We start from the raw sequence: 24,989 nt of genomic DNA, 5'->3' as shown, positions 1-24,989 counted from the left end.
TATCACATTCACTGTTAAAAATATCTGCACCTTCTAATTTGAGTTGATTTCATTTCAGGTCCCAGTCATTGGTTTTTGTATTGCCTTTCTCTGCTAAAAAGCCATTTATAGATTCATAGATGCTAGGCTTTAGAAGAAACCTCTCGAGATCATCATGTCCAGCCTCCCTACACTTGGGGAGGAAAGACTGCTGGGATCAGATAACCCCAGCAAGGTGTGATATCCAGAGTAGGAGATTATACCACCTTTGGGGGGAGTCGATTCCAGACCCTGGACACTCACGTTAAAACAAGTTTTTCCTTATTTCTAACCTAAAGCAATCTTCTAGCAATTTATGACTGTTAGTCCTAATGTGGATGAACCCTGGTGAAGAGATGTTTTCCCAGTTCCTGATGTGGGCCCCTTATATACTTATAGGCTGCCACCAAGTCCCCTCTGAGTCTTCTCTTCTCCAGACTGAACATCCCAGGTCTCTCAGCCTCTCATTGTATAGCCTGCTCTCCATACCTCTAACCATATGCGTGGCCTTCCTTTGGACTCTCTCAATCTTCTCCATTTCCTTCTTGAAGTGTTTTTTTTTTTTAAGGTAGCAGGCCATATCCCCTTAACTCTTCCTAACCCAGATGCAACAAGTGACTGTAACACTCTAATCATTCATATCATCCCACCATGTTCCAGGAAGGCTATTATAAAAACATTTCTGTTTATTAATGAGAATTTCCAATTCCTCCTCTTTGGTTACCCAGACTCCTAATAAGATAAGCAGCTGAAGTTTCTTCTTATGCTCCGACACGTCACTACAATTTGTTTATGACATACTAGGTTTGAGTTTGAACTGTGTTTACCTCCTTGATTTCCTGCCATTGCATTGCTAAACTCTTTCCTTTTTGATCTATCTTATCTCCAATGAAGATTAGTTCTTTTCCAGTCTCCTGTTATGGCCTTTCATGCTCCCTACTCTCTGGCTGTGCTCCAGGAAGGGCAGGGAAAGGTGCTGTTGTACAGAGCGAAGCTGATGGAGGACAGCCTGAGTCAATGTAGAGTTGGCCCAATGTAGGCTGCCCATCCCAAATGTTGTGAGAGTCCCTCATGAATCTCAGTCTTCTCAGCTCCTTGCATAAGGGACAGGAAGCATGCCATGTATTTACTGGTAGTAAACAGAGGGAAGAGACAGCCCTCAGCCTGACAGTCATCAGTATTCACAAGCCGTCGATATTAATGAAAATGACAGAACTGCTATTTTCACTGAGATACCCTAGGGTAGGCAGATCCTTTGAAGGGTGCCACAAGGCATGAAAGCGTAAAGAGGTAAGTGGATAAGCGCAGGCTTGTCACTGACTAGCCAAACTCTCACCCTGACTGCCTGGTCTTTCTGCAAGGAAGTAATCTAACTTACATTTTTAAACTCAGATGTCATTCAAGTCACAAAAGTTATGGAGGGGTACTTTGCATTCAAAAAGGTTACGAACTGCTGCTATACATCAATCATGACCTGCAGCACAGATTAATAACATGGCACAGCTACGGAAGGAATCCATTAAGACTCAATTACAGGTTGAATCAATTATGCCAAAGGCAGTCCAGGGAAGGGGGGCTGCCAACTATCAGCAGAGCCCATCATACCAAACGGAGATTGGTAATGGATAAGCCATGTCAACAGCCAATTACAGAAGTTGCAACTGCAGACTGGGGCAGTTTGGGTTCCCAGTGCTTACAGCCTAGAAATCAGGGAAAGGATGTCAGCGGTTCAGCACGGCCACAGACAAAAGGACATCGAGGGAGCAGGGGGGGGAAAAGGCTGAGGAGAATCTGGGCCCATTCACAACTAAAGCGTTACATGCCTCGCGTGCCTCCGCGCTCATACACCTGCCCTACAACCGGCAGGGCCTAGGATGACACAGCAACGTCACTCCTCCAGGGACACATACAGCCTCTCGCCTGCGCGTAATGACGGGGGCAGACAGCCAGGCCCAGGTCGAGAAGGGGCTGCAACACAGCACGTAACTACATGACAGGGGCCCGGCGTGGCGACCTCGCCTGCCGGGCAGGAGTCCATGGCGCCTCTCGCCCCTCCGCCCCCCCGACGAGCGCACAGGCAGGGCCTGCACAACACCGGGACAGCCACCGCTCCGCGCATGCGCACTCCGTTTGGCAGCAAGTCTTCAAGCGCCTGCGCCCGCGCCCCAGCCTCGTTCCGGCGCGGCTGAGCTGCCGCTCCCCGCTCCCCAGAGACTGCTGGCAGGTGTCATCCTGAGCCTCAGCATCATTCCCGCTTCCTTCCCCTCTCCTCCATCCCCATCTCCCACATAATGGTACAGCCACGCTTCCGGCCGGGGACCGGAAGCCGGAAGCGTGGGGTGGAGTGCGGAGCTGCTGCGGGGGTGAGTTTCGGGTGTTTTTTTGATTATTGAGCCCTTATCGTTTAACCCCTTCTCGCGCGGAGTCTCGCGAGAAAAGGAGGGAGGGGGCCGGGCCGGACCATTCCCGCCCTTTCCTGGGGCTTGGGCGCGGGGCGGAAAGCGAGAAGCTCTTGGCGTGCCCTGCGCTGACCCCGCCACCCCTCCCCCACGCTCTCTGCCCCTCCCCCTCCCCCATGCTGAGGGCCCCAGGGCGACTCCTGCCAATGTAGTTGTAGGAGAGCGGGAGCAGCGTGAACAGCCACCCAGGAATGCCTCCTAGACCAGCGGTTTTCAACCTTTTTTGAACCAGGACCCATTTGTAAACATTGATGGCCAGTCCAGGCCCAGTTTCCCTTACTCCTGGCCCACTGCCCCCCGCCAGTGTGTGGGACAGGGGGACCCCAAGCAGCCCCTGGCAAGCTGGGACTCTGCCAGCCTGTCCCGGCCCCCCCCCCCGCAGTTTCCCTTGTTTTTCTCCTTTAAAGGAAAAACCAGTTTTAAAGTTTGTTCCTGACCCTTTTATATATTCTTGCAACCCACTTTTGGGTCACCACCCACAGGTTGAGAAACTCTGACTTGGACAGGCTTATATTGAGTCACAGTGTTGGAGAGTGTGGGTCATGTGTCAGTGCGCCCTGTGCTGCCCCTTTTGGGCTGATGTTTGGCGGTCCACGAAGAGCTGTCCTGTGGGTGGGTGACTGGTGTCTGAGTGGCCAACACAGTTCCTGCGGGTTATTCGTGCCAACAGCAGGCAGTGTGGGTGACTTGTGCTGGTGTGGTTAGTGCTGTCCCCATCTAGGGTACTTGCGCATATATATCTGTCACAAACTAATCTGGGTAAATTGGGCAGTGTTGCACCCCCAGTGTTCGCTGATATCCAGGGCCTGCAAATGTGGGTGCATTTTGCCACTGTTGTCCCCTTGCGTGGGAAATTTTGTCACTGCTGCCCCTGGTGAGTGTCTAAGGCTAACACGGGTGAGTATTATGGCTGATCTGGCAGGCGGTCAGACTCCATTTCCCAGCAGCCCCTGCTTGTGTTGCTGGAGCTGCTTTCCCCAGGAGGGGCAGCACCATGATAGCATGGTGCCAGGGTTTCCAAGTAGACTGGCCCCAGCAGCGCTGGCAAAGTGCCTGGCTGGGTGGGGAGCTGCTCCCAGACTGGGGCTGGGATCTTGTGGCCATGACAGCATTGTTTGAAGCCAGGACAGAGCTGTGATCCATTGCTTGCGCATCCCTGGCATGTGGGCAACAGATTGCAGCTCTGCCCCGGCTCTGGACTATGCTGTCACTGCTGCAAGATCCTGGCCCTGGAGCAGATCCCTGATCAGGTGTGCACCGTGCCAGTGCTGCTGGGGCCAGTCTCCATGGAAACCTTGGCCCTGCACTGCCCCACCTTCAGTCTGCGGGGAAGCTGACTGCAGTGTCGTGGGCAGGGGCTGCTGGGAAATGGAGTCCTCTATGGGCCCAATCTGGCCTGCATACCGGACTTTTCCCTGTCCTGGCCTAACAGAACTAATACCACCTCTAAATTAAGACTCACAGTTGTTGCCATGCAGTGAATTGTGCCAGCATGAGCAGAGGTGACTGGTGTTTCCTGAATCGGGGGGTGGGTGGGGGCTAACAGCCCCATATCCACTTCTATACTTCTGCGTCATGGCAATACACTGCCAGCCCACACAGCAAAAAAACTGCCCCATCCTGAGCTGTGCTGAGTCAGGGGCCAATCTCAGGGTGGCACATGCCCCCCTGTGCCTCCCCTGCCAGTTGCCTGTGCCCATGAGTGGGTGACTTGTGCCAGTTCACTTAGTACCATTGAAGACCTGGCTTGTATGTGACCCATGTCAATGTGGATACTGTTGCCTGTATATGCATGTTCCATGCCAATATTCTTTGTGGGTCTGCCTGCACAAGAAGCCCCTGATCTCCTTGGTGGTGCCACTGTTACTACTGAGTGATTCTCATCAGTCAACAAATAATATAAAAAACCAATAAAGCTTCAGTGAATATGTGCCCTACGCACCATGCTCTATAAGCTGCTGGATCTAGGCTTCTTAGAAGTCACTTGCACCAGTGAACATCCTCTCAAGACTATCCTGATGTTAGAGTAGCCGGGTTATTGGAATTGCTTCCTTTACATTAGAGATTGTATTTCAAGCTACCTCAATTCCCAGTGTTCATTTTGTGAGCCTACCTTATAGGGTAAAAAGAGAACCGTGAGTTTATTGCAGAATCAGCAGTATGGTGAAAGCTGGGAGTGAGTTGGTGGGATTTGTCTTCCGGTTTAGCATGGTGATTAACAGATGGATTTGGCTGTGCCCTAGGTGGAGGGCAATTATGAACTTTGGCTTGACCTAATATGCTGTTTGCAGAGGCCAATGCAACATCCTCAGTGCCATATCTATGAGATATTTCACTTGTATCAGAGGTAGAAGAGCCAGCAGCAGTTAGGATTTGGTTTAAATCCACATTAGTTATCTTTTTGGTGTGTGTCTTTTGTCCCACTTTAGAATGTATCACTCTCTTCTTTCCTGTTTCATTTTTATTCTGCTCACAGGTATTATATATAGTATCTGTCTGACAAAGTGTGACCTTCATACCTAAGAATTGCCAAAAGGTACAAGATAACCAGAGAGAATATGGAATGAGTGATGGAAAACAGAGCTGCAAATGCACTATGCCCTGACTTCAGTGGTATCAATCTTTATTTAGAAAGTTGTCAGTGTTGAATCAAGCTCCTTACATAGAAAAAACTATATGACAGCCTTCATTCATAAAGGCAGTAGCAAAAGATGAAAGAAACTTAGCTACAGCATAAGTAGGAAGAAACTGCATATTGTGAAACTTGATTTATAGAGTTGGAGAGTCAAGGCAGAAAGATATAGAAAGGCTGTTCCAGATGGCAGGAATAGAAGAGAGTGCTTCTGCCAATTCATGTATTATCCCAATGCTAGCCAATTAGAGATATGATATATTAGATTTTTACAAAGCCAGAGTACTAAACAGGTGTCAGGAAAAAGGATCTCCAGCCCTCCAGAGCTTGTCATGGGGCCATTGCCTCAGCAGGCTCCATGGTGCTACCCACTGCACGATCTCAGCAAATTGGGGGATACCAAACAGGTCTGCCTTCAAACAGCCCATCACTGCCAGCTCTACATGCTTATGCTCCTCATGCTTCATCATCTCTTCCTCATGTCTTGCTCAGATACCAGATAATAAGACACCCTCAGCAAGGGTAGGATGAGGGTCCTTTGTGGAAAAGTCTGTACTCCACCCTGATCCCACAAGCCACCAGGGACCTCAGCTGGCAGCTCCTGCTTTATGGACACCTCTGACATATGGCCCTTCTGCCAACAGAGGGAGACTGATGCAAACCTGCCTCAAGTGTCCCAGGTTGCAGCCCCTTTTCTGCCTGCTCCAGAACCTCCCACTGAGGTTCTGGCTGCAGTGCTCCCCACACCTTTTCTTTCATGCACTCCCTCCCTGTCCATGGCCTCATCAAGCCCTGGGACCTCCTGGTCAGTCTCCTTCTGGCTCTTGCCAAGCTGGCCATTGTCGTGGAAAAACACGTGTAGATTTTAGGGTCAGGTCAGTTGAAGCTTTTATTCAGAGCTACAGCTGTAGGAGAGAGCTCAAAGCAACATGGATTCACTAAGCACTCTAGGGAGAACTCCTTCTTCAAGCAGAATGACCTAGTATATATACTTTCAAAACAGCCTTTACACAGGTTGTGATTGCATAGTAAATTTTCTTAGAGCTACAGTCAAGGATAACAAACACGCACTCCCTGTTACCTCAAAACTAATAGACACATACTTCTCTGCTATCTCAAGGCTGCGGGGGGGGGGTAGAACACTTGGGAATACAAAGAACAAATATTTCTTTCTGTCTTTGCTCTAACATGCAGAGCCAGCAATTTCTCACTTAACTGTCATGGTCATTTTACAACTTGCAGTTTAGCTTGACTAAAGTTTAAGGCATCCATTTTGTTTGATTCCATACCATCTACCAGACCAGGAAGGAGTTTCTGGCTGTGGGGAACCTGGGTGAGTGTGGAGCTGTCTTCCTTTCACTCCTTCGCTCACATCTCTGGGTAGAGTTCTACAGGATGGAGTCTATAGCCTTCCTTGGCTTGTTCAGGGAGCAGTAGGTGCTGGCCAGTGTGCTCTGCTCAATGTGTCCTTTCAGCTCCCTTGTTATTGACCTGTGATCTTATTCCCTTCCCTGTTTTTTTTTTTTTATCTCTCCCACATATTTAGTTATGTCTTCAGAGTTCTCCCTTTTTAAGCGGGGCTTATAGTGTTTCCTTGTGGGCATAAGGCCAGGCTTTCCTATGGCATAACAAATAGTCCTGTCTGACAACGGCAGAAGTTGATACTATAGAGGGAGAGTGCTAAACTGGATATCTCTAAAGTAATCTATCCCCTGTGCCATACCTTCCTTGGCACCCACCATTTATTGGTTTAGAGATGCTAGAGGAAATGTCTCCAGCCATTCTGTTCAATAGTCATTCTCTTCAAGCCCAGTCAATCACATATATTACAGTTACAAAACTATAGTCTTAACTTAGGGGGAGTACTCACTCAATCCAATGAAACATGTAATGTGGAACCAGTCAGAAGGCAGTCTCCGGGCCCAGTTGCCATCTGCCACTGGGGTAAAAAGGGCAGCTAGACATCCTACTCAGGGAACTATTTACAAAAATTGTTTACAGTAGAGCCTGCCTATGCAGTAGAGCCCCCAAAAGTGCATGCAGCAATCCAGCTTGCCAAACCTTCTTCACTACAGCAGTATCCTGAAGTAAACAGACAGTCAGCTGTCTGAAAGGCAGGATTATGGAGTTTGGTATGCAGGAGAAGGGTGTTTTCTCCTGCTTAGAAATGCTTTTGTCCTGACATAGAAAAGTAATCTCCTTCCATGTATTGTTTCTGAAGATTGTTGCCAAAAGACAAGTGGTTAGATGCACCTGTTTTGCTTTTCACTTTGTCCTCTCTCCATCTGTATTTGGTTGTCTGAAGTATGACTGAATCCCCGTAACCATCTGGCAGTTTAGTAAAGCCAGCTCTTTTAAGCCTGATACGGGATCAATCAATATTACTTTGTTGTGGTCTCTTTGCTGCTAGCTTTGGGAACCTTATATTTGCCTACTTCCTGTCTCCATCTTTAGGAGGTTACATTCCTCAGAGAGAATGGAGTCGCTAAGGGATCGGTCTGTGGAAGAGCTCCAGGCGCTGCAGGAGAATTCAGAGGAGACAGAGCGTCTGGCATTGGAGTCACATGAGGTACACACTGATATGCCTGTTGGAGCAGGAAATGTGTGTGAATGCAGTTGGGAGGTAGCACCATGCATAAGCTGTGGGCTTGGGTCTCCTCTCTCAGGTCCAGGAACTTCAACTGGAAAGGGAGATGGCCCTTGCCACAAACCGGAGCTTGGCAGAGCAGAATCTGGAGTTCCAGCAGCCCTTGGAGACTGGACGTGCAAACCTTTCCGACAGATATCAAGAACTTCAGAAGCTGACTGAAAGGTGCCAAGAAAAAAAGGCACAACTGGGTATGTTTTTTTTTCAGATTTGCATGCATCTCTGTGTGGCCCAACAGGCTATAATCAAGGCATCTTTCTATTGTTTTGCTTCTCATCGGGGCTGGGTGTACTGATCAGATCGAGGAGCTCTCTGGGAAAGATAAGTCGGCAGAGGGAGGGTGTATTTTAATCTGTCTTCTCCTCCTCCTTGTTTGTGTCCTGGCTGGACCAGAGGTGGTGCTTTGTCAAAAGGGTGGAACACAGTGATAGCCTTGGGTTTCCAGGTTATATGTTCTGAGTTAGGGAAGGTTCCCACCAGGAAGGGAAGGGATTGAACAGAATCATGTGGGAAGGTAACATAGTTTCTACTTCTCTATCTTGTATGTGTCTTGAGTTAAGTCGAGAGCCTGGGGACAGATGACAGGTACCATTTTTGAAGAAAGTGAAAAAAAGTAGTGATCTTGCCTAGTTCTGTATGTCACTTTGTAACCATTGCTTCCATTTCTTCCCAGATAAATTCTCAGCAACAATGCAGCCTCAGACTTTATTAGATCTTCTCCAGGTGGAGAGCCAGAAAATCGAAGAGGAGTCTGAGGTGAGCTTAAGAATTAAATATAGTGGACGTGTGGCAGTCCCTTGAAATCCTGAAATCACCTTCCCGCACCTGACCCCTACGCTAGGGAGCTTCCCCATAAATTGACACCATTGTCCAAAAGAGTGGGATTGTACTTCATTTGTTGTTGTCTAGTTTAATAGTTTCCTATGTGATCTAAGCCATGGCTGAGGACATCGGGTCTAAATTTGGGTTGGGGGAGAAGATTGGAAAAGGTAGCACAGGTTTCAAGAGTGTCTTGTGTTCCAGTCTGTGGCCGAGAAGTTCCTGGCGGGTGAAGTGCCACTGGAGACATTTCTTGAGCAGTTTTCCTCCATGAGGAAGTTATCACACATGCGCCGTGTCAGAGTGGAAAAACTTCAGGAGATATTGAAGAAGTCAGAAACTTCACAGCCGCCATCCAGAGACTCTCAGTTCAACCAGCAGCAGCCTCCTTGTGTAACTTCTGTGCCTGAAAACCAGCAGCAGCCACTACCCTTCCCATCAGGAGCACCATCTTTCCCTTTACCTTATAGTCCAACCCCATGCATGCCTATAGGCCCAACAGCTCATGGAGCTTTCCCTCCTGCTCCTTTCCCTAAAGCACCAGTTTCAGTGGGACTTGTCAGCTCCTGTCAGCCAAGTGCCCAGCCTACATTTCCCTATAAACCACCTCCAGTTTCTGGATACCCACCACCTCAGCCTGGAGACTCAGCACCAGGATATTCTAGGCCTCAGACAGGAGACTCCTCTTCAGTCCCAGGATATTCTTGGTCTCCATCCAGAGGTCCACCCCCTACTCCAGTATTCCATCAACCTCAGGCTGGATCAGGGTACCCTGAGTCGCAGTCTCCATATTTTCCATCAGGAGGGAGACCACAGTGCCCATACCCAAACCAGCCACCATTACCTGCTTTCCCAATTTCCTCCCAGCCTCAATATCTTGCAGGTCCAAACCCTTCCTTTGGGTACCCACCACCTTCACACCCTCAACACCCTGCTTGGCGTGGATACTAATCAGGACTTGAGGAGAGTTGGCTTTGTCATCCTCTTCTGTGTCACAAACAAAGAAATTGGTCCTTGCTGAGAAACAGGCCCAAGAAGAAAGAGCTGTGAATGTCAGACCTGTATGTGTGAGTTTTATATGCATAGGAAGGTGTATTTCTGATCTCATCTCTGCATTAGGCATGAGGTATAAGGCAGAGACACCATAACTTCATCCACAGGCTGCATTTTTTTAGGTTTTGGCTAATGAAATGAAAACCAGCATGTGATGACTGCTCGCTGTCTTTAATGGCCATATATTGATGAGTCAATCCAAGCCATGTTATAATATACAGTGGGCCAGATTCTCAGAGGGTTTAAGTGAGTAAAACATGCACTGATTTGTACCAGCTGAGGACCTGACCCTGCATACTTTATGCTTGTGTGTGTATGTGTGAGAGAACTTTTTCTACCTGTGTGTATAATTTTCTATATATAGAAATATATAGCAGAGAAATTCTAAAGTTTTACACAGGTGCGTGAGATACAGAGTGAGAATCTCTGACAGTATTTCTGACATGAAACCCTCATTTGTTCCCAGGGCCCTTTCCTGGAAAATAGAACAGCAGTGCCATCCAGGCTCATAAACTGATACATAATTTATCTTTGTCAATGAGAAGCCATTAGCTAGCCTGTTGTGGCAGGTCAGGCCTTAATGTGACCCAGGATTTTTATGTCAATGTAACATAACTCCAAATCTAATTCCACTCAAGCTACTCCCAACCCAGTGCAGGACTAAGTTTTCCTTGTTATTGTCTCCATCTGTCTTACTGTATTGGATGTTACCAGGTTTGTGTAAAACAAAGGGATCTCCAGAGCTTACTATGCTCATCTGATTCAGCTGTGCTTGGCCTATTAATAGGGGAAGGCCTCTCTAGTACTGGCTTCTTTTGCATAGTGTATGAAGCATTCTTAGCACACCACTGTGGGATGTGGATTATTGCATACAGAACAGGAGGGCCCTGAAATATCTCTGGAAATGTAACATGTTGAATACTGTTTCTGCCTTGGAAATGAACCAGGATGGCATGATACCTCTGGAGCAGCTGTTAATTTGGAGATAAGGCAGCGTGTTCCTTCACCTATGGAAAACTGGGTGATTGCTCCTTTTTTGTTTCAGTAGTTTCTAGGGTCGGAAGGGACCTGAGCAGATCATCAAGTCCAACCCCCTGCCATGGCAGGAAAGAATACTGGGGTCAAATGACCCCAGCAAGATGTGCATCTAACCTCCTCTTAAACACCCCCAGGGTAGAAGCCAGCACCGCTTCTCTTGGAAGTTGGTTCCAGACCCTAGCCGCCCTGACCGTGAAGTAGTGCCTCCCGATATCTAACCTGAACCTACCCTCTGCCAGCTCGTGACCATTATTCCTGGTCACTCCTGGCGGTGCTTGGGGGAACAGTGACTCCCGCAATGCCTGCTGATCCCCCCTGACTAGTTTATAACAGGCCACTAGATCCCCCCTCAGCCTTCTCTTTTGGAGGCTGAACAGGTTCAGGTCCCATAGCCTCTCCTCATAGGGCCTGCCCTGTTGTCCCCTGATCATACGAGTGGCCCTCCTCTGGACCCTCTCCATGCTGTCCACATCCCTCTTGAAGTGTGGCGCCCAGAACTGTATGCAATACTCCAGCTGCGGTCTGACCAGTGCCGCATAGAGGGGGAGGATCACCTCTTTGGACCTGCTCAAGATGCATCTGTGGATGCATGACAGGGTGCAGCTGGCCTTCCTAACTGCCTCTCCACACTGCTGGCCCATGTTCATCTTGGAGTCAATGATGACCCCCAGATCCTTTTCCGCCTCCGTGCTGACAAGAGGGGAGTTTCCTAACCTGTAGGTATGGTGCCGGTTGTTCCTCCCAAGGTGCATCACCTTGCACGTGTCTGTGTTGAAACCCATCCTATTCTCGTCCGCCCACCCCTGTAACCTGTCTAGGTCTGATTGCAGCCTGTTGCATCCTTCCAGTGTGCCCATGTCCCCCCACATCTTAGTGTCATCAGCAAATTTGAACAGGGTGCTTTTTACCCCCTCGTCCAAATCACTGATGAAGATGTTGAACAGCTCAGGCCCAAGGACCGAGCCCTGTGGAACCCCACTGCCCACGTCCTTCCAGGTTGAGAAGGACCCATCCACTACCACCCTCTGGGTGCGGCCCTCCAGCCAGTTGGCGACCCGTTTGACTGTGTGGGTGTCTACACCACCGCCCTCAAGTTTCTTAATGAGAACGGGGTGAGAGACAGTGTGGGAAATATTGGAACACAATACTGTTATCCATTTGTTCCAATCAGCCTTTGATAGGATTCAGTAAAACACCAAGATACAAAAGATTTCCTGCATTATCCCTTTTTTTCATTGGTAGTGAACTGCAGGAAAGGGAGCACAGACTGGATAAAGAAGAATCCAGTATTCCTCACACCCCTTTGCCTTCAATATTGACCTGAGGAAACACTGGGCACCAACAGAGAAACTGAAAGATTCTTAATGTAAATGGGTTTTTCTTTGCTTAGCACTTTATCTACCAAATTCTGCTTGGGTGCCTGTAAGTTATTTATAAAGATAGATTACTAATGGACTAGACCAGGTTGAATGCTCTTGGAATTTGATGGACACAGTTCCATATTTGTGAGTAATTATGGTAATAAAACTTGATGAATTGCATGTGGGGTCACAGCTGTGATTGTTTTGGGAAATGAAATGGCGTATGGTTGATATTTTTATTGATCATGTTTTTGTCAACTCAGCATCTTTACATTTACTTTCCCCTTGACCATGTCAATAAAACCTCTCACATAACCCATCTTGCACAACCTTGTTCTCTTTATCATCCTTCCTACCCTTTGGTTTGCATCCTGCCCAGGGGGCCCATTTGTGCAATCCTCTTTCCCATCCTTCAGTATCATCACGGTTATCCTCCCCTTTGCTGTGCTGTAATTTCTTTCCTTTATTTCCCCTTAATTACAGTCTCCTCGCTGCCTGTATCTTTGTGAGTGACTTGTTCTGATGATAATAGTATTCCCTTCTCTGTTTAAATTAGTTTTATCCTCTAAATTTCAATTCCTGTTTTGCGAATCTCACACCTGACCTGAACTGAGTCTCTTCTTCAGCTTGAAGGAGTGCATAAATCACTTGCTATTGTGGAAATGTTGCCTTATACACACACACTTGGCTCCCATCACCTCTGTGGTGTTTGGTTTGTTCCATCGGAAGCACAAGCTGTTCTGTTCCATTGCTGCTATGCTGCAGGATATGATCTGATTTTGGTATTGAAAAGTTTTTTCTTTCTGTTCATGAAAATTTCCAGACAGAAAAAGTTCTCCATATATTTCCCCATTGCTCACTGTTTCTTTAACTTCTGGAAAGAAGTGTCAAATATAGCACGTACTTGTCTCTTGTGTTTAAAACAATTTCTATTTAACAAAGTGGGGATTCTTTATTTCATCATTGTGAGAAGAGAATATCTGGTTATTGCCATTAATTCTGCATATGATATCAAAATCCTGCTTGTGATATGGTCATTATAGACATTTACTGGTGTTACCAGGTAGGGATTATGACTTTAAAAAGTCTGCTTGCATTAACTCTGTTTTTTCACACAAAGGTTCATTTAATCAGAGGGATGAAAGAAGCAGAAGCATCTCTAAAAAAAAGAGTTTTTACATTAAAAAAAAATTCTGCAGGGTATCAGTGTATCTTCAGTAGCACCACTCTGGTGCAGGCATTGAAGTGTGTTGCAATAGGAACTCAAGAGAGGCTCTTAAGCAAATAACATATTTTATCTTTCTGGGACCTTGTGTTGTACTCATCACAGTGGTATCCAAATTGAGTAACACTCTTTTAGATTAGTAATATTAAAACATGTTTCTGCCCTGAGAACTGAATTTGTAAAAAAGATATCTCTAGGAAAGATATGAAATAAGAGAAATAAGCATGGCACTCAACAATACCCTTTTTATAGTGGCTTCAGAACCGTCTTATGAGTAAGCTACTTTGCGGTGTGGTCTAAATGCCTCCATCAACACTGGAGATGGGCAAGGCAAGAAAGACTGCATATATAGACAAGAGAAGTATTGTTATCTTCATTTTAGAGATGAGGTAACCTAGTTATAAGGAGACTGTGATTCCATAAATCAGAAGAGTCCTGAACTTGAAGCCAGATATCCTGAATCTCAGTGTCATGCTTTACCAGAAAGCTACACTTTCTCCATTTTTCATAGAGCTGTGTCAATCCTGTTCTGCACTTAGGCACTCTACTTATGAGTTGAAAAAAGGAAACATAACTACTAGGAAAATATTTTATTTCAGCTGTTATTATTGCTTATTAAATATCTCAGTCACATTTGTGTATTTGAATATTATCTCCTTGCCACTCTCAACATATAGCTGCTATATCTCAGTCTTACTTGCGTCTTTACAAACCTGTCTCCTCTCCCCCACACATGTTCACTCAAGCTCCGTTTATGCACATTACCACAGGATAAACACACTCCCGGGCTTCTTCAACCAGACAGACATCTACAGAGTGACAAACACAGCCAACATTCATCATTGCAGCTTCCTAAGTAACACAGTAGACCATTTATTTATAATTTTTTTCCATAATGATCATCATCCTGGTATCTGTACCTCACAGACTTTAACACATTTAGCCTCATAACTCCAGCGCGATGGATGTATTATCCTTATTTTAGGGATGGGGAAACACAGAGTCTAAGCAAATCATTCTTTCAGGGAACAGTACTGCTTTCCAACTCAAGTGGAATACCCAGCTCCTTTATCTACCTGCTTGCCTTTAAGTACATCAGCTTAAAATACATACATATGTATGCCAGTATGGAAAAAGGAAACAAAACTTTAAGCAATGGATGCTAGATAAATGTGTCACAGGAAGGTGTTCAGATATCATGATGATGGTGGAGTAGTAAAATCTGAAAAGAACTGTATGACCCATTTTTAAACAGGTATCCATTGTTCCTGAATGCCTCACATTCTGAATGGCTAGCAGGAGCTGCACAGACCTGATTTTGAGAAGTACTCAGCGACTACAGGGCACATTTGCTTCAGCTGGCACTGTGACTAAGCAACGTGGCTGAAAGCCAGGCTGCAGGGGTCTTCACCTGGGCACCCAAAAACAGACATGTAACATCTGAGGTCACTGTTGAAATGCTGGGTCTAAGTGACTTGCTAAAGGCTACCTGGGAAGTAGTAGGTATCTTGATTCTCCTTGCCCCATCTAGGAAAATGGGGGTGACACGGGGGGCCATATAGATTCCCTCATCTTTTGCCTCTGTGAGTGTAGCAAAAGCCATTATATTTGCATGTAGTAACATGGAAATATTTCCAAGGTGATGAGTGCAGAATTATTTCAGGTATTGTTCTTCTCTTCTCTCAGTTTTTCCATATGCTGGATCCTGCCTCTGTCTACAGGGCAAGAAAATGAATGACAGAAAATCACTCGATATTTTGCCAGAGCTCAAGAAAGTCAGAAAAAGGTGAATACAGCAATTGGCTAAGCCTCTGTGATGTGTCTCACTTCTCACCCTTGGATTACACAATAATGGGATCAGGGATTGCCCCCATCTGGGGATAGAGCATGTGGGCAAGGGAACAGCTTACCTCTCAGAAGGGGGTTATACTCTCCGAGCTGAGTGCAAGTCATAGTCACTGTCAGAGGAGTTGTCTGGAGGGTTGGAAGATCGGATTGCTCCTTCCAGAGCTACAGAAGAAAGAAACTGTCACTTGTTGCTACACAAAATGCTGTGTTGCCCACCAGGGGCAGAGTGCCCACCGTATAGGACTGTATACCGGGGCTTCCCAACCCCAGCACATCTGGTCATACAAAATCATAGTAGGTAATAGCTACGTCTTGTGATGGGGTGTTTTTTATCCAATCTTATAACTTTAGTTATTCCACCTTTACAGATGGAAGAAACGGAAGGATGCCCAGGGAAGTTAACTGACCTGCCTGAGGCTGCACAGCATGTCAGTGGAAACAGATCACCTGGATAAAGAATTGCTCTATAGACAGATCCCTACTCTGCTGTCTGGGTTATCTAGTCTATTGTTGCAAAGCAGGTGTGACCACCTTCCTTCAGTGGACAGCCACTTCACCTGTTGGGGTCCTCTTCTCCACCATTCACTGTGGTTGTGTTTCCTTGGCTGGGCCAAGCCCAGTTAGTTTCTTACCTGGATAGGCTGAAAGGTAGGAATTTTTCTTGGGAGTATGAGAATAGTCATTTTCTTCCCCCTGTGCTCTTGGACCTTCAGCCCTCGGCCGGAGGGTGACAGTGCTATTGCGATGGAACGACACTAGATGGCAGCAAAATGGAGAAGCGTTAATCACTCTACCACAAACAAAACACTTTCAACCATCCCAAAGCATGGAATAAACTCCTCACCCTTATATGTCAGCCACCTCTACCACTACCTATATATAAACAGGCCAGCCTTTGTGAATCAATAGTGGGGTTAGTAAGAATTGCACCCAGCCCATAACGTGGTAGCGAGCTGCTCTGTACCACTGAAAATAGTACTTGCAACTCAACTTTCCTATCTGAGTCAATAGTGAGCCAGTGACTCAGCATGGTCCTGGGTGGGTTATGGCTCCACAGGAAGTGATAGTAGTGACTCAGTACACATCCCACACCCCAGCATGGAGGTAATATAGCCAAATAGGAAATGATCAGTAGGGGGCATACCTCCCTCTGGATGAAAGCATGAGGCGTGTTCGTTAGGCTGGAATTGCCATCTTTTGGTTGAATTATAAAACATCATATGGAGCCACTAAAATTCCTACACCATTTTATTTGGGGAGCAGCATTCTTCTTGCCCAGACCCCTGCAGTTACAAGCAGAGAGATCATCTTTCCCAGCCCCTTCTACAACCTGTTGTGTCATGCTCCTGCTTTCCATTCCAGAGGTGGCTGTTTCAGGGGCTGGTGAATGGCTTTTGGTTATCCAGTCATTAGAGCGCTCTGGGAGCCCAGCAGCCTTTTGAAGGGTGACTTCAAAAACATCTTTTGGCCCAGAGCTCTGTCATTCTTGAGGCCTCAGGCTTACTCTCAACCTCAGATGCATCTTGTGCCTGGGCTGCTTTTTCACCCTGTAGTCAGTGACACCACCTGAATGAAGGTGATGGGATGGTAGGGCTGAAGGGAAACCTCAGCCTCTGAAGCGGTAACAGGTTGTAAACCACTTCCTATAACCATCAGGCTGCAAATAGCCATTCTGGGACAGAGAGCAGAAGTCATAATGCCCCGTGCACTTGAGATCAAACTGACCGCAGTACCACAGCTACTCTCTTCGAAGGAAGCTGGAGAGGGCGAGGGGGGGACGGAAATGACCGGCTTCCCCTTGCCTCAGGCCTGTGCTTTCTGCTTACCATTTTGGTTTAATCCAGTTGGTCCAATCCATTGGCGCTGCTGTTTCTTGGAGACTGCAAGGAGAAAGGTGGAGAGAAACACTGGAGTTAAATGGACACAGGTCTGTCTATCATGTTGTAAACACGCCATGGAAGCCCAGACACTGTGGCGTTTCAGGGAAGGCCCAGCAGGTCATTGTGTCCCAGGACTGACCCTACTATGTATTTTCTTCTAGTGCTTTGTCCATTTGATTTCGAATGACTGAAACCAGCAAAATTCCCTTGGGAGACCTTTTCATGGCCTGACAGATTTCTCTCTCTCGAGAAGTCTTCAACCTCTATTTCCCTTTGTTCTGTTATATGCCCAGTGTTCCTGATGCACAGGCACATGTGCCACACCAACCAAGCCCTCTGTTGCCTCCTGATTAGATGCATCAGGTGCTGGAGAGAGTTTGCAGAACAGAGCCTGCCTGGTTCTTTGCATCTTTTCACTGGTTAATCCTCTCAACAGCAGGACACTGCTGTGCATGGCACTGCCCAAGACAACAGGTCTTCCCCTCTGATTCCTTTCTTATTCTGCCTGCACCATATGGGCTTACGTAATTAGCAATAATTGCTTGTGGTGCCACTGAAGAAAAGAGAAAGGACCAGCTACAAATTCTTCCGAAATACAAAGCCATGGCTGCCAGGAACTGCTGCAAGGGGTCAGTAGGAGAAGTGGGTGTGCATTTCCTGAATCCTCAAAGGAGACACTGTGCAAAGCTTCTGTTATCTAACAGCAAAGCATCAGCTACCACTGCCCTTGAAGTGACCAGCCCAAAAGTGAGGGAGTGGGAAAGAGGCAGACAGGAGGAAATGAAAGGGGAAAAGAGTGGCATTGTAGGAGGAAGAAAGCATGAGAGAACAGGAGAAAATGGGCAAGATAAAATGAGATCACAGTAGAAACTGAGGCTGAAGCTGTTAGGTGGGCTCAGATGTAAGGTAAACAGGCTCTTGGATCTCACAGCCACAGGGACAGTTTGTTACTTACATTTCTTTACTAGTTTCTTGTAGATGAGGGGTCCACAGATGATCAGGAAGACTACAAAGAGGACCAGAGCCAGCAGGATGCTCATGATGGTTCCTGCTCCCACGCCAACTGAAACTGGCTTGAAATCCTGGCCTGAGGAAAAGGAGATGGAGTTACTGTCGATTCTCATTGTTTCCAGACAAACAGCAGTGTATAGAGGAAGTCAATCCACTGCAGGAGGACAGAATCCAGCTCAAACTCCAACCTCTTCTACACCTGGCCCCAAACTCCCTATCTCTATCCACATGCCAAGTCTTTTTCCAGCTTCTAGTCTTTACCCCAGCATCCACTCAACTAACATCTCCAACCTGCGCCATCTATCCAGATCCCGCCGGCACCCATTTGCAAAAGTTCATTGTGGCTCAGTCAAATTTCTGCTCTCCATCTCCTCAGTCCCTTAAGTACCTGTGGGTTTTTATCCCTTTTGAGTAGCTGGGCCATAGAAAGGGTTTAGTGTGCTGCGGCTTCCAGGCCAACTGAAGTGGCCCGTTTTTACATAAGAGGTAGTAGATCCTGGTACCATGTGTTCGACCCCTGTGGACAGCCTGACCACCAAGTCAGAACTAGGGATGTGAAATGTTAAATAGTTAAACTATAATTATATTTATACCATTAATGCATTATGTTTAATGTTTAAAACAGACTATGTTGTATGAATTACCGTGTGGTTTACTGGCACTGCTTTTCCAGATTACCCTTCCCTGAGGCAGCGTAGCCCACTTTTGCACACTGCCTGCCCCTTCCACCAGCAGTTCACGCTGCATAAATCAAAGTGCTGTGGCTGGGGTGCAGGGAAGAGGTGGTGGACCTGAGCTGAGCTAGCCTTCTTCCTGGAGGAGGAGAGGCAGGGAAGGAGAGGTAGGACAGGACACAATGGCTGGCAGAAGGAGATCTGCTTGCTGCCTGTATGTGTCTCACCCTGTGGCAAGCAGAGCTGGCTATTCTGTAGATATGCTTTATTGGTTAAACAGTTAGCTGACATAATTAGAAGAGTTTAAATAGGTAATTTTTAAAATGATATTTACATCCCTAGTCAAAATCCTGTTTTCTGATGGAAAGCAGCAAGTGCTGTTCTAAAACGTTTGGCTATCTGTGGGCTTACACACGATTCTGGTTCTGAAGCAGTTCTTGGTCTTTCTTTGGAAGGCGTGACACAGGTGGAAGCTCCCCTTCTGACAGTGTACTCCCTCTACTTTTTGGTTCTTGACTTCAGCACTGGAGGAGAGGTTCCCACACTGCAGCTCCTTGCAGATCTGTTCTCCTCTACGTTGCCTGTGTTCACTCTTATCGCAAAGGACTTGCCACTTCCCCTCATGGAAGACCTCGATGTTCCCATCACAGGGGCTCTGGCCATCTACAAGCCTTTCCATTGCCTTTGGCTGGGAGCCTGAAAAAAGGACAACAAGGACCGGTAAGACCTTATGGTGGGCTGATTTCTGAATGATTCTTTCTAAAAGCAGTGTGATTCAGTGGGTGTCACACTTTTGCTAATCACATTAAATTTAGTAACTCCATTGTGGGGTACTAGAAAAAGGTACATTGGCCTATTTTAATGCATATTAGCAAAAGTACAGGTTTTTTTATGATGCTTTAATGTTCGTTAAAGTAAGCTAATGTGCATTAAAGTGTGTGTGTAGACACGCCCAGTGTGTATGGGATTCAGGAGACTCAAGTCCAATTCCTATACTGGTTATTTATTTTTCAGGCAATTACGTTGACCTGTTTCACCTGCTATCCTTAGTCTGTCCTGCCTATTTAGGCAGTAAGCTGTCGGGGGCAGAATTTGTCTTCCACTCGGAGCCTATATAGTGCCTAGCGCAACTGAGCCCTCATATAATCTGTGCTCTTTAGATTACACTTTAATACAAATAATAGGAATGAGCAGCCTAATGGTTCATCTTTTTTAGTTAATGTTTTAAGTATTACAGCCATGAAACCACCCCAGGGGCTGCTGCCTTTCACAGGCTTTGGGATCAACTGGCTTTATTCTGCAGCCTTGTATTCTACCCATTCCAGTGACTTTATGGCGTGCTGCTTCCATTGCAGGCTAGGGAACCAGGAGAGCTGGGTTTTAATCTTGACTTATTGCATGACTTGGGGTACCTCACTTGGTGTCTCCAGTCCTGTTCTGTATAACAAGGGGAATCATCCTGCCTCACAGGGAAATTATAAGTATTCTTCAAAACCTGGTTGGAGATAATCCACTTAAAGGTATTAGTGACATACAGGGCACATCTACATATGCAATTAATGTGAAACAATAAACTTTGACTTATTGCACCAGAGTTTATTGCTCCTGGGCATGCTGTTTGAACGTGTGCCTGAGACTGCAACATGTTGAGCTGGGTTGGAGCAGCCCCAGCTGGTGGGGGGCCCTGAGGGATCAGCTTGTTAGCCCAGGGCTGCTCTCCCCTGCTCAACATGCTACAGAGGGGCTGGCTGGGGTACCAGGATGCTCAAGTGTGGGGCTAGCTGGCAGGCAGCCCCCACACTAAAGCATCCTCATGCCCCAGCCAACTGCATCAGTGTCTACACATGCGCTGCTGTGGAGTAAAAAACTCTGCAGCAGGATAGTACTTGTATTTAAATGTACTGTCCTGATGTGGAGCTAATTAATTTACTCCAGCCTAATAGGGGTGCTCATGTAGACGCATGAGATGTTTACTGCAGAGCTAATTAGTTTAGTCCGCAGTCAGGGTTTCATGTAGACACACCCACAGGGTATGATTATTAAAGCTGTATTGTATTGTACTGTATCACAGGAGATGGCAATTCTATGGAACATCATATGGTATTCTATCGCAGAGGATTTGCACTATGCTGCATTTCATCCTGAAGCATATTTCTACAGGATTGTCCTGCACTATTTGCAAAGCCAAAGCAGGAAAATTCTCAGGATAAGAAGTAGTTATTACCAAAAATAAAGCATGAAATGTATTTTTTTTTAAGTTTGAACATAAGCCTAATGCAGGAGGATGCCGTTGTACTGAAAATAATGGCAATCATGGCACTTTCAGATTGGCAGGAATAAAGGATGAAGGAGAAAACGAAAAGATCAAGGTTAAAACTGATGGCAAGCCAAGGACAGAGGTAAGCATGGACAAAGGAAATAGGATTGTTTTTGAAGGGTTGAATTCAGTTCCTTCCATAATTTACATTAACTCTGTACCATAACTCTTTACATATATAACTCTGTTCACTATAGCAATAACTGAGCTGCCAGGATGGTTCAGCCTCTCTGGACAAAAGGTTAAAGAAAGGAAGAGAGGAAAGAAGGGAGGAAAAGGATCTTGGAGTCGTCATTGACTCCACGATGAACATGGGCCAGCAGTGTGGGGAGGCAGTCAAGAAGGCCAACCGTACCCTGTCATGCATCCACAGATGCATCTCGAGCAGGTCCAGGGAGGTGATCCTCCCCCTCTATGTAGCACTGGTCAGGCCGCAGCTGGAGTACTGCGTCCAGTTCTGGGCGCCACACTTCAAGAGGGACGTGGACGATATGGAAAGAGTCCAGAGGAGGGCCACTCGTATGATCAGGGGTCAGCAGGGCAGGCCTTATGAGGAGAGGCTACGGGACCTGAACCTGTTTAGCCTCCACAAGAGAAGGTTAAGGGGGGACCTTGTGGCCTGCTACAAACTGGTCAGGGGGGATCAGCAGGTATTGGGGGAGTCCCTGTTCCCCCATGTGCTGCCAGGAGTGACCAGGAATAATGGTCACAAGCTGGCGGAGGGTAGGTTTAGATTAGATATTAAGAGGCGCTACTTCACAGTCAGGGCGGCTAGGGCCTGGAACAGGCTTCCAGGGGAAGTGGTGCAGGCTCCTAGCCTGGGGATTTTTAAAAGGAAGTTAGATGAGCACCTTGCCGGGGTCATCTGACCCCGGTGCTCTTTCCTGCCAAGGCAGGGGGTCGGACTAGATGATCTACCTAGGTCCCTTCCGACTCTAGCTACTATGAAACTATGAAACTATGAGGGATGTGGGCAGTGGAGTTCCCCAGGGCTCAGTCCTTGGTCCTGTGGTATTCAACTTCTTTATCAGCAACTTGGATGTGGGTGTGGAAAGCACGCTGTCCAAATTTGCTGACACCAAATTGTGGGGCAAGGTGGGCATACTGGAGGGGAGGGACAGAATCCCGCTAGATCTGGACAGGTTACAGAGTGGGCGGATGAGAATAGGATGGAGTTCAACACAGACAGGTACAAGGTGCTGCATCTAGGGAGAAGGAACCAGCAAAACACCTATAGGCTGGGGAACACCTTCTTGTCAACACGGTGGCAGAAAGGGATCTTGGAGTCATTGTTGACTCCAGGATGGACATGAGCTACCAATGTGAGGAAGCTGTCAGTAAGGCTAACCGCACCTTGTCGTGCATCTACAGATGCATCACAAGCAGGTCCAGGGAGGTGATCCTTCCCCTCTATGCGGTGCTGGTCAGGCTGCAGTTGAAGTACTGCATCCAGTTCTGGGCACTGCACTTCAAGAGAGATGTGACTAATCTTGAGAGGGTCCAGAGGAGGGCCACTTGCATGGTCGGGGGCAGCAGGCCAGGCCTTACGAAAATAGACTAAAGGGCCTGAATCTATTCAACCTCCACAAGAGAAGACTGAGAGGGGATCTGGTGGCCATCTATAAACTCACCGGGGGGACCAGCAGAAAATAGGTGAGGTGCTCTGTTCCCCCGGGCACCACCTGAGATAACAAGGAATAAGGGCCACAAATTGATTGAAAGCAGGTTCAGGCTTGATATCAAGAGGCATTACTTTACGGTTAGGGCTGCCAGGCTCTGGAATGGGCTCCCAAGGGAGGTAGTGCTCTCCACTACCTTGGGGGTCTTCAAGAGGACATTGAATAGATATCTGGCTGGGGTATTATGATCCCAGCACTCGTTCCTACCCAGGGCAGGGCGTTGGACTTGATGATCTGTTCAGGTCCCTTCTGACCCTAGAAACTATGAAACTATGAAAACAAAAAGGAACATTACTCCACTGTCCTGAGATCATCTCACTCACCAGAGCAAAAGACGGAGGCTGGCTTTTTGTTCAAAGAGGGTCTGGTTTTGTTGAAACACTCCCAAATAGAGTCCACACTGCAAGGTGTCATCAAAGTCCAATGCACAGGTAAATGCTGGCTTGCCACTTTCAACTCTTCAACTTCGTTTAAGGGATCTCCACAGCCCAATTTTGAGCAGGTGAGCTTGGCTAGCTCTTCCTGGTCTTCTGGACGTGACTCCACTGTTCCCCAGTGACCTTCCTTGTACAGCTCCACAATTCCTGAGCAGGTGAACTTACCCTCTGCCAGCCGCAGTTTGGGAGTGCCTGGAGAAGAACAGAGATGGAAGAGTCACCACAGCATGTAACTTACTTACATTGTCGTCATGCCTTTCCACTGCTGTCTTCAGACCCCAGCTGTCAATTGAGAGAAGTACCCCAGCAGACCACAGCCGTGGAGATCTCCATGAAGACCTTAGGAGAGGACAAACCCTGGGTTTGCAGTGCAGTGAATCTGCACTGAGAGCAGATTTCCTCCCCACCACCTTCCTCATTACAACATCTCAGCTACACAACACCCATTGGGAATATCAGCTGTGTTCTCCACCTATCATCTGGAGGTGCTGCTCTGTCCCAGTTGAGTAATATAGCTGTCAACCAGAATTTTCATATGTAATTAAAAGTGTACATTTAATTGAAAATATCTATCTGTCTGTCTGTCCATTTGATTGGGCATCATTGCAGATATAAGGAATGATCATAAGACCATCCATTCCTCTTAAAAAACCTGCCACATTGTTTGACTCCACGTCCTCCTGCACTAGCAAGTTTCACCAGTTGTCATCTTTCTTTACAAAGTGTTTGCTTTGATGTGATTCATGTTAATTTCACTCAGGGCTGTCTGATTTCCTGCAGCTTCTTGCCTAACAATCAGCTTCAACTGTGGTAGATTAAAACCAACTCTCTCTGCAGAATGGAAGTCAATCCAAACGGGTTATAGGAAACTGGATGTATGGAGTTTTCTTACCTGTGGGTTCTGGCGTAGTTAGTGATGGAGTCGGTGGTGAAGTATTGATTTTTTCTGGTCCTAAAATGATAAGGATTCCCAGAATATTTTAGCAGGGAGAATACCCAGTCACAGGCAAAAGTTCTAAGTGATAAGGATGGGTCATACTTACTACTGCAAATAACAAACACATATTGATGTTGAGAGCAGTTGGATTTCTGTAGTTTGCAGTCTTTCAGAGCATTTGCATTATATAAACAGGACATAGCAATCGCTGGTCCTATTCCAGAAGTTGAAACATAAGCTTTTGAGAGCTCATAAGGAGGGAAGCCACAGCCCAGCTGTCTGCAGACCAGTTCATCATTTTTCCAATTCCACGGGCTGGCACAAACTCTCTCCCAGCTGCTCGTATTTTTAAACTCGAGCAGCCCCGAACAATTGTCACCAGTGCCGATGAGTCTCACATCCAGCTCTACTGAGAAAACAAAGATGCGTTAGCCAAAAGCACACTTGTTGGTATCTATCTCTCATATACACACTCCTTGTTGCCTGCTTCACTTTTTTTTATTTCATCTTCACTGCCAAAAAAGGCATGGTTTTTTTACATGTAGATAATATACACCAACACCAAGAGTGAAATGTTGACCTTATTTAACTACTCCATGGCAAAAGTGACAGAGCTGTTTTTCCCCTAGGATTTCAGAATAGGCTTGTTATTACAGTATGGTTAACACACTGTGACTAACATGTATTTTGTGCAGTGAGGACAGCCTGTGTGCTCACTCTGTCTCCTTTCTGGCCCTTTTGCTCCAGCCCTATCTGAAATACCAGAGGCTCTTTTGTGAAATAAAGCAGGAAGGAAATGGAGCTCATTTTGTTTGCGTGTTAGAAATGTGTAGAAATCAATGAGTGTCTGAGTGGGTATGCACACTTGTGTGGATAGAAGTGTGTCCATGTCTGTGTGAGTCGCGCCTTGTCCACACTAAGGAAATATTGCTAATTCTCTTTCAGCTCCATGAA

At 46.7% G+C, this 24,989-nt stretch overlaps 2 protein-coding genes across 6 annotated transcripts in view; one reads left to right on the top strand and one right to left on the bottom strand.

The window, feature by feature from the left end:
• The first annotated feature begins 869 nt into the window (after nucleotides 1-869).
• On the top strand, nucleotides 870-19,325 carry VPS37C (VPS37C subunit of ESCRT-I). 4 transcript variants are annotated; one of them, XM_090032230.1, is made up of 7 exons: nucleotides 870-2,381; nucleotides 7,564-7,678; nucleotides 7,776-7,947; nucleotides 8,430-8,512; nucleotides 14,939-15,038; nucleotides 15,469-15,748; nucleotides 19,188-19,325. In XM_090032230.1, exons 2-5 carry the CDS (start codon nucleotides 7,586-7,588, stop codon nucleotides 14,984-14,986), a joined length of 396 nt encoding a protein of 131 aa, XP_089888356.1. In that variant the 5' UTR covers nucleotides 870-2,381; nucleotides 7,564-7,585; the 3' UTR covers nucleotides 14,987-15,038; nucleotides 15,469-15,748; nucleotides 19,188-19,325. The 4 variants fall into 4 exon arrangements, with proteins under 4 accessions (XP_089888356.1, XP_089888357.1, XP_089888358.1 ...); XM_090032231.1 differs by having other exon boundaries at nucleotides 19,121-19,256; XM_090032232.1 differs by lacking the exon at nucleotides 19,188-19,325 and adding an exon at nucleotides 19,121-19,150 and having other exon boundaries at nucleotides 15,469-15,528.
• CD5 (CD5 molecule) overlaps nucleotides 13,122-24,989 on the bottom strand; it is a 27,975-nt gene continuing 16,107 nt past the window's right edge. Inside the window, exons 3-11 of one of the 2 annotated variants that reach the window (XM_090032227.1) lie at nucleotides 24,142-24,441; nucleotides 23,991-24,050; nucleotides 22,985-23,290; nucleotides 19,077-19,361; nucleotides 17,936-18,067; nucleotides 16,927-16,980; nucleotides 15,733-15,855; nucleotides 15,163-15,262; nucleotides 13,122-14,967 (exon numbers count right to left, since the gene is read on the bottom strand). In XM_090032227.1, coding sequence (XP_089888353.1) covers nucleotides 15,177-15,262; nucleotides 15,733-15,855; nucleotides 16,927-16,980; nucleotides 17,936-18,067; nucleotides 19,077-19,361; nucleotides 22,985-23,290; nucleotides 23,991-24,050; nucleotides 24,142-24,441 — 1,346 coding nt within the window. In that variant the 3' untranslated portion in view covers nucleotides 13,122-14,967; nucleotides 15,163-15,176. The remainder of the gene's footprint in view (nucleotides 14,968-15,162; nucleotides 15,263-15,732; nucleotides 15,856-16,926; nucleotides 16,981-17,935; nucleotides 18,068-19,076; nucleotides 19,362-22,984; nucleotides 23,291-23,990; nucleotides 24,051-24,141; nucleotides 24,442-24,989) is intronic. The other variant, XM_090032228.1, reaches the window with a different exon arrangement.

This window comes from Crocodylus siamensis, chromosome 2 (assembly GCF_052110815.1).
Source record: "Crocodylus siamensis isolate JL-2025a chromosome 2, ASM5211081v1, whole genome shotgun sequence".
Classification (NCBI taxonomy): domain Eukaryota; kingdom Metazoa; phylum Chordata; order Crocodylia; family Crocodylidae; genus Crocodylus; species Crocodylus siamensis.
Note: the sequence above shows the minus strand (reverse complement) of the source record. Positions and strands in the feature narration are given on the sequence as shown.

What these genes read in the sequence shown, in the direction of transcription:
- VPS37C (XM_090032229.1), top strand. Translation starts at nt 7,586, where the DNA reads ATGGAGTCGCTAAGGGATCGGTCTGTGGAAGAGCTCCAGGCGCTGCAG. An exon ending in TGGCATTGGAGTCACATGAG is followed by an intron (nt 7,679 to 7,775) that starts GTACACACTGAT and finishes CTCCTCTCTCAG; the next exon opens with GTCCAGGAACTTCAACTGGA. An exon ending in AGAAAAAAAGGCACAACTGG is followed by an intron (nt 7,948 to 8,429) that starts GTATGTTTTTTT and finishes ATTTCTTCCCAG; the next exon opens with ATAAATTCTCAGCAACAATG.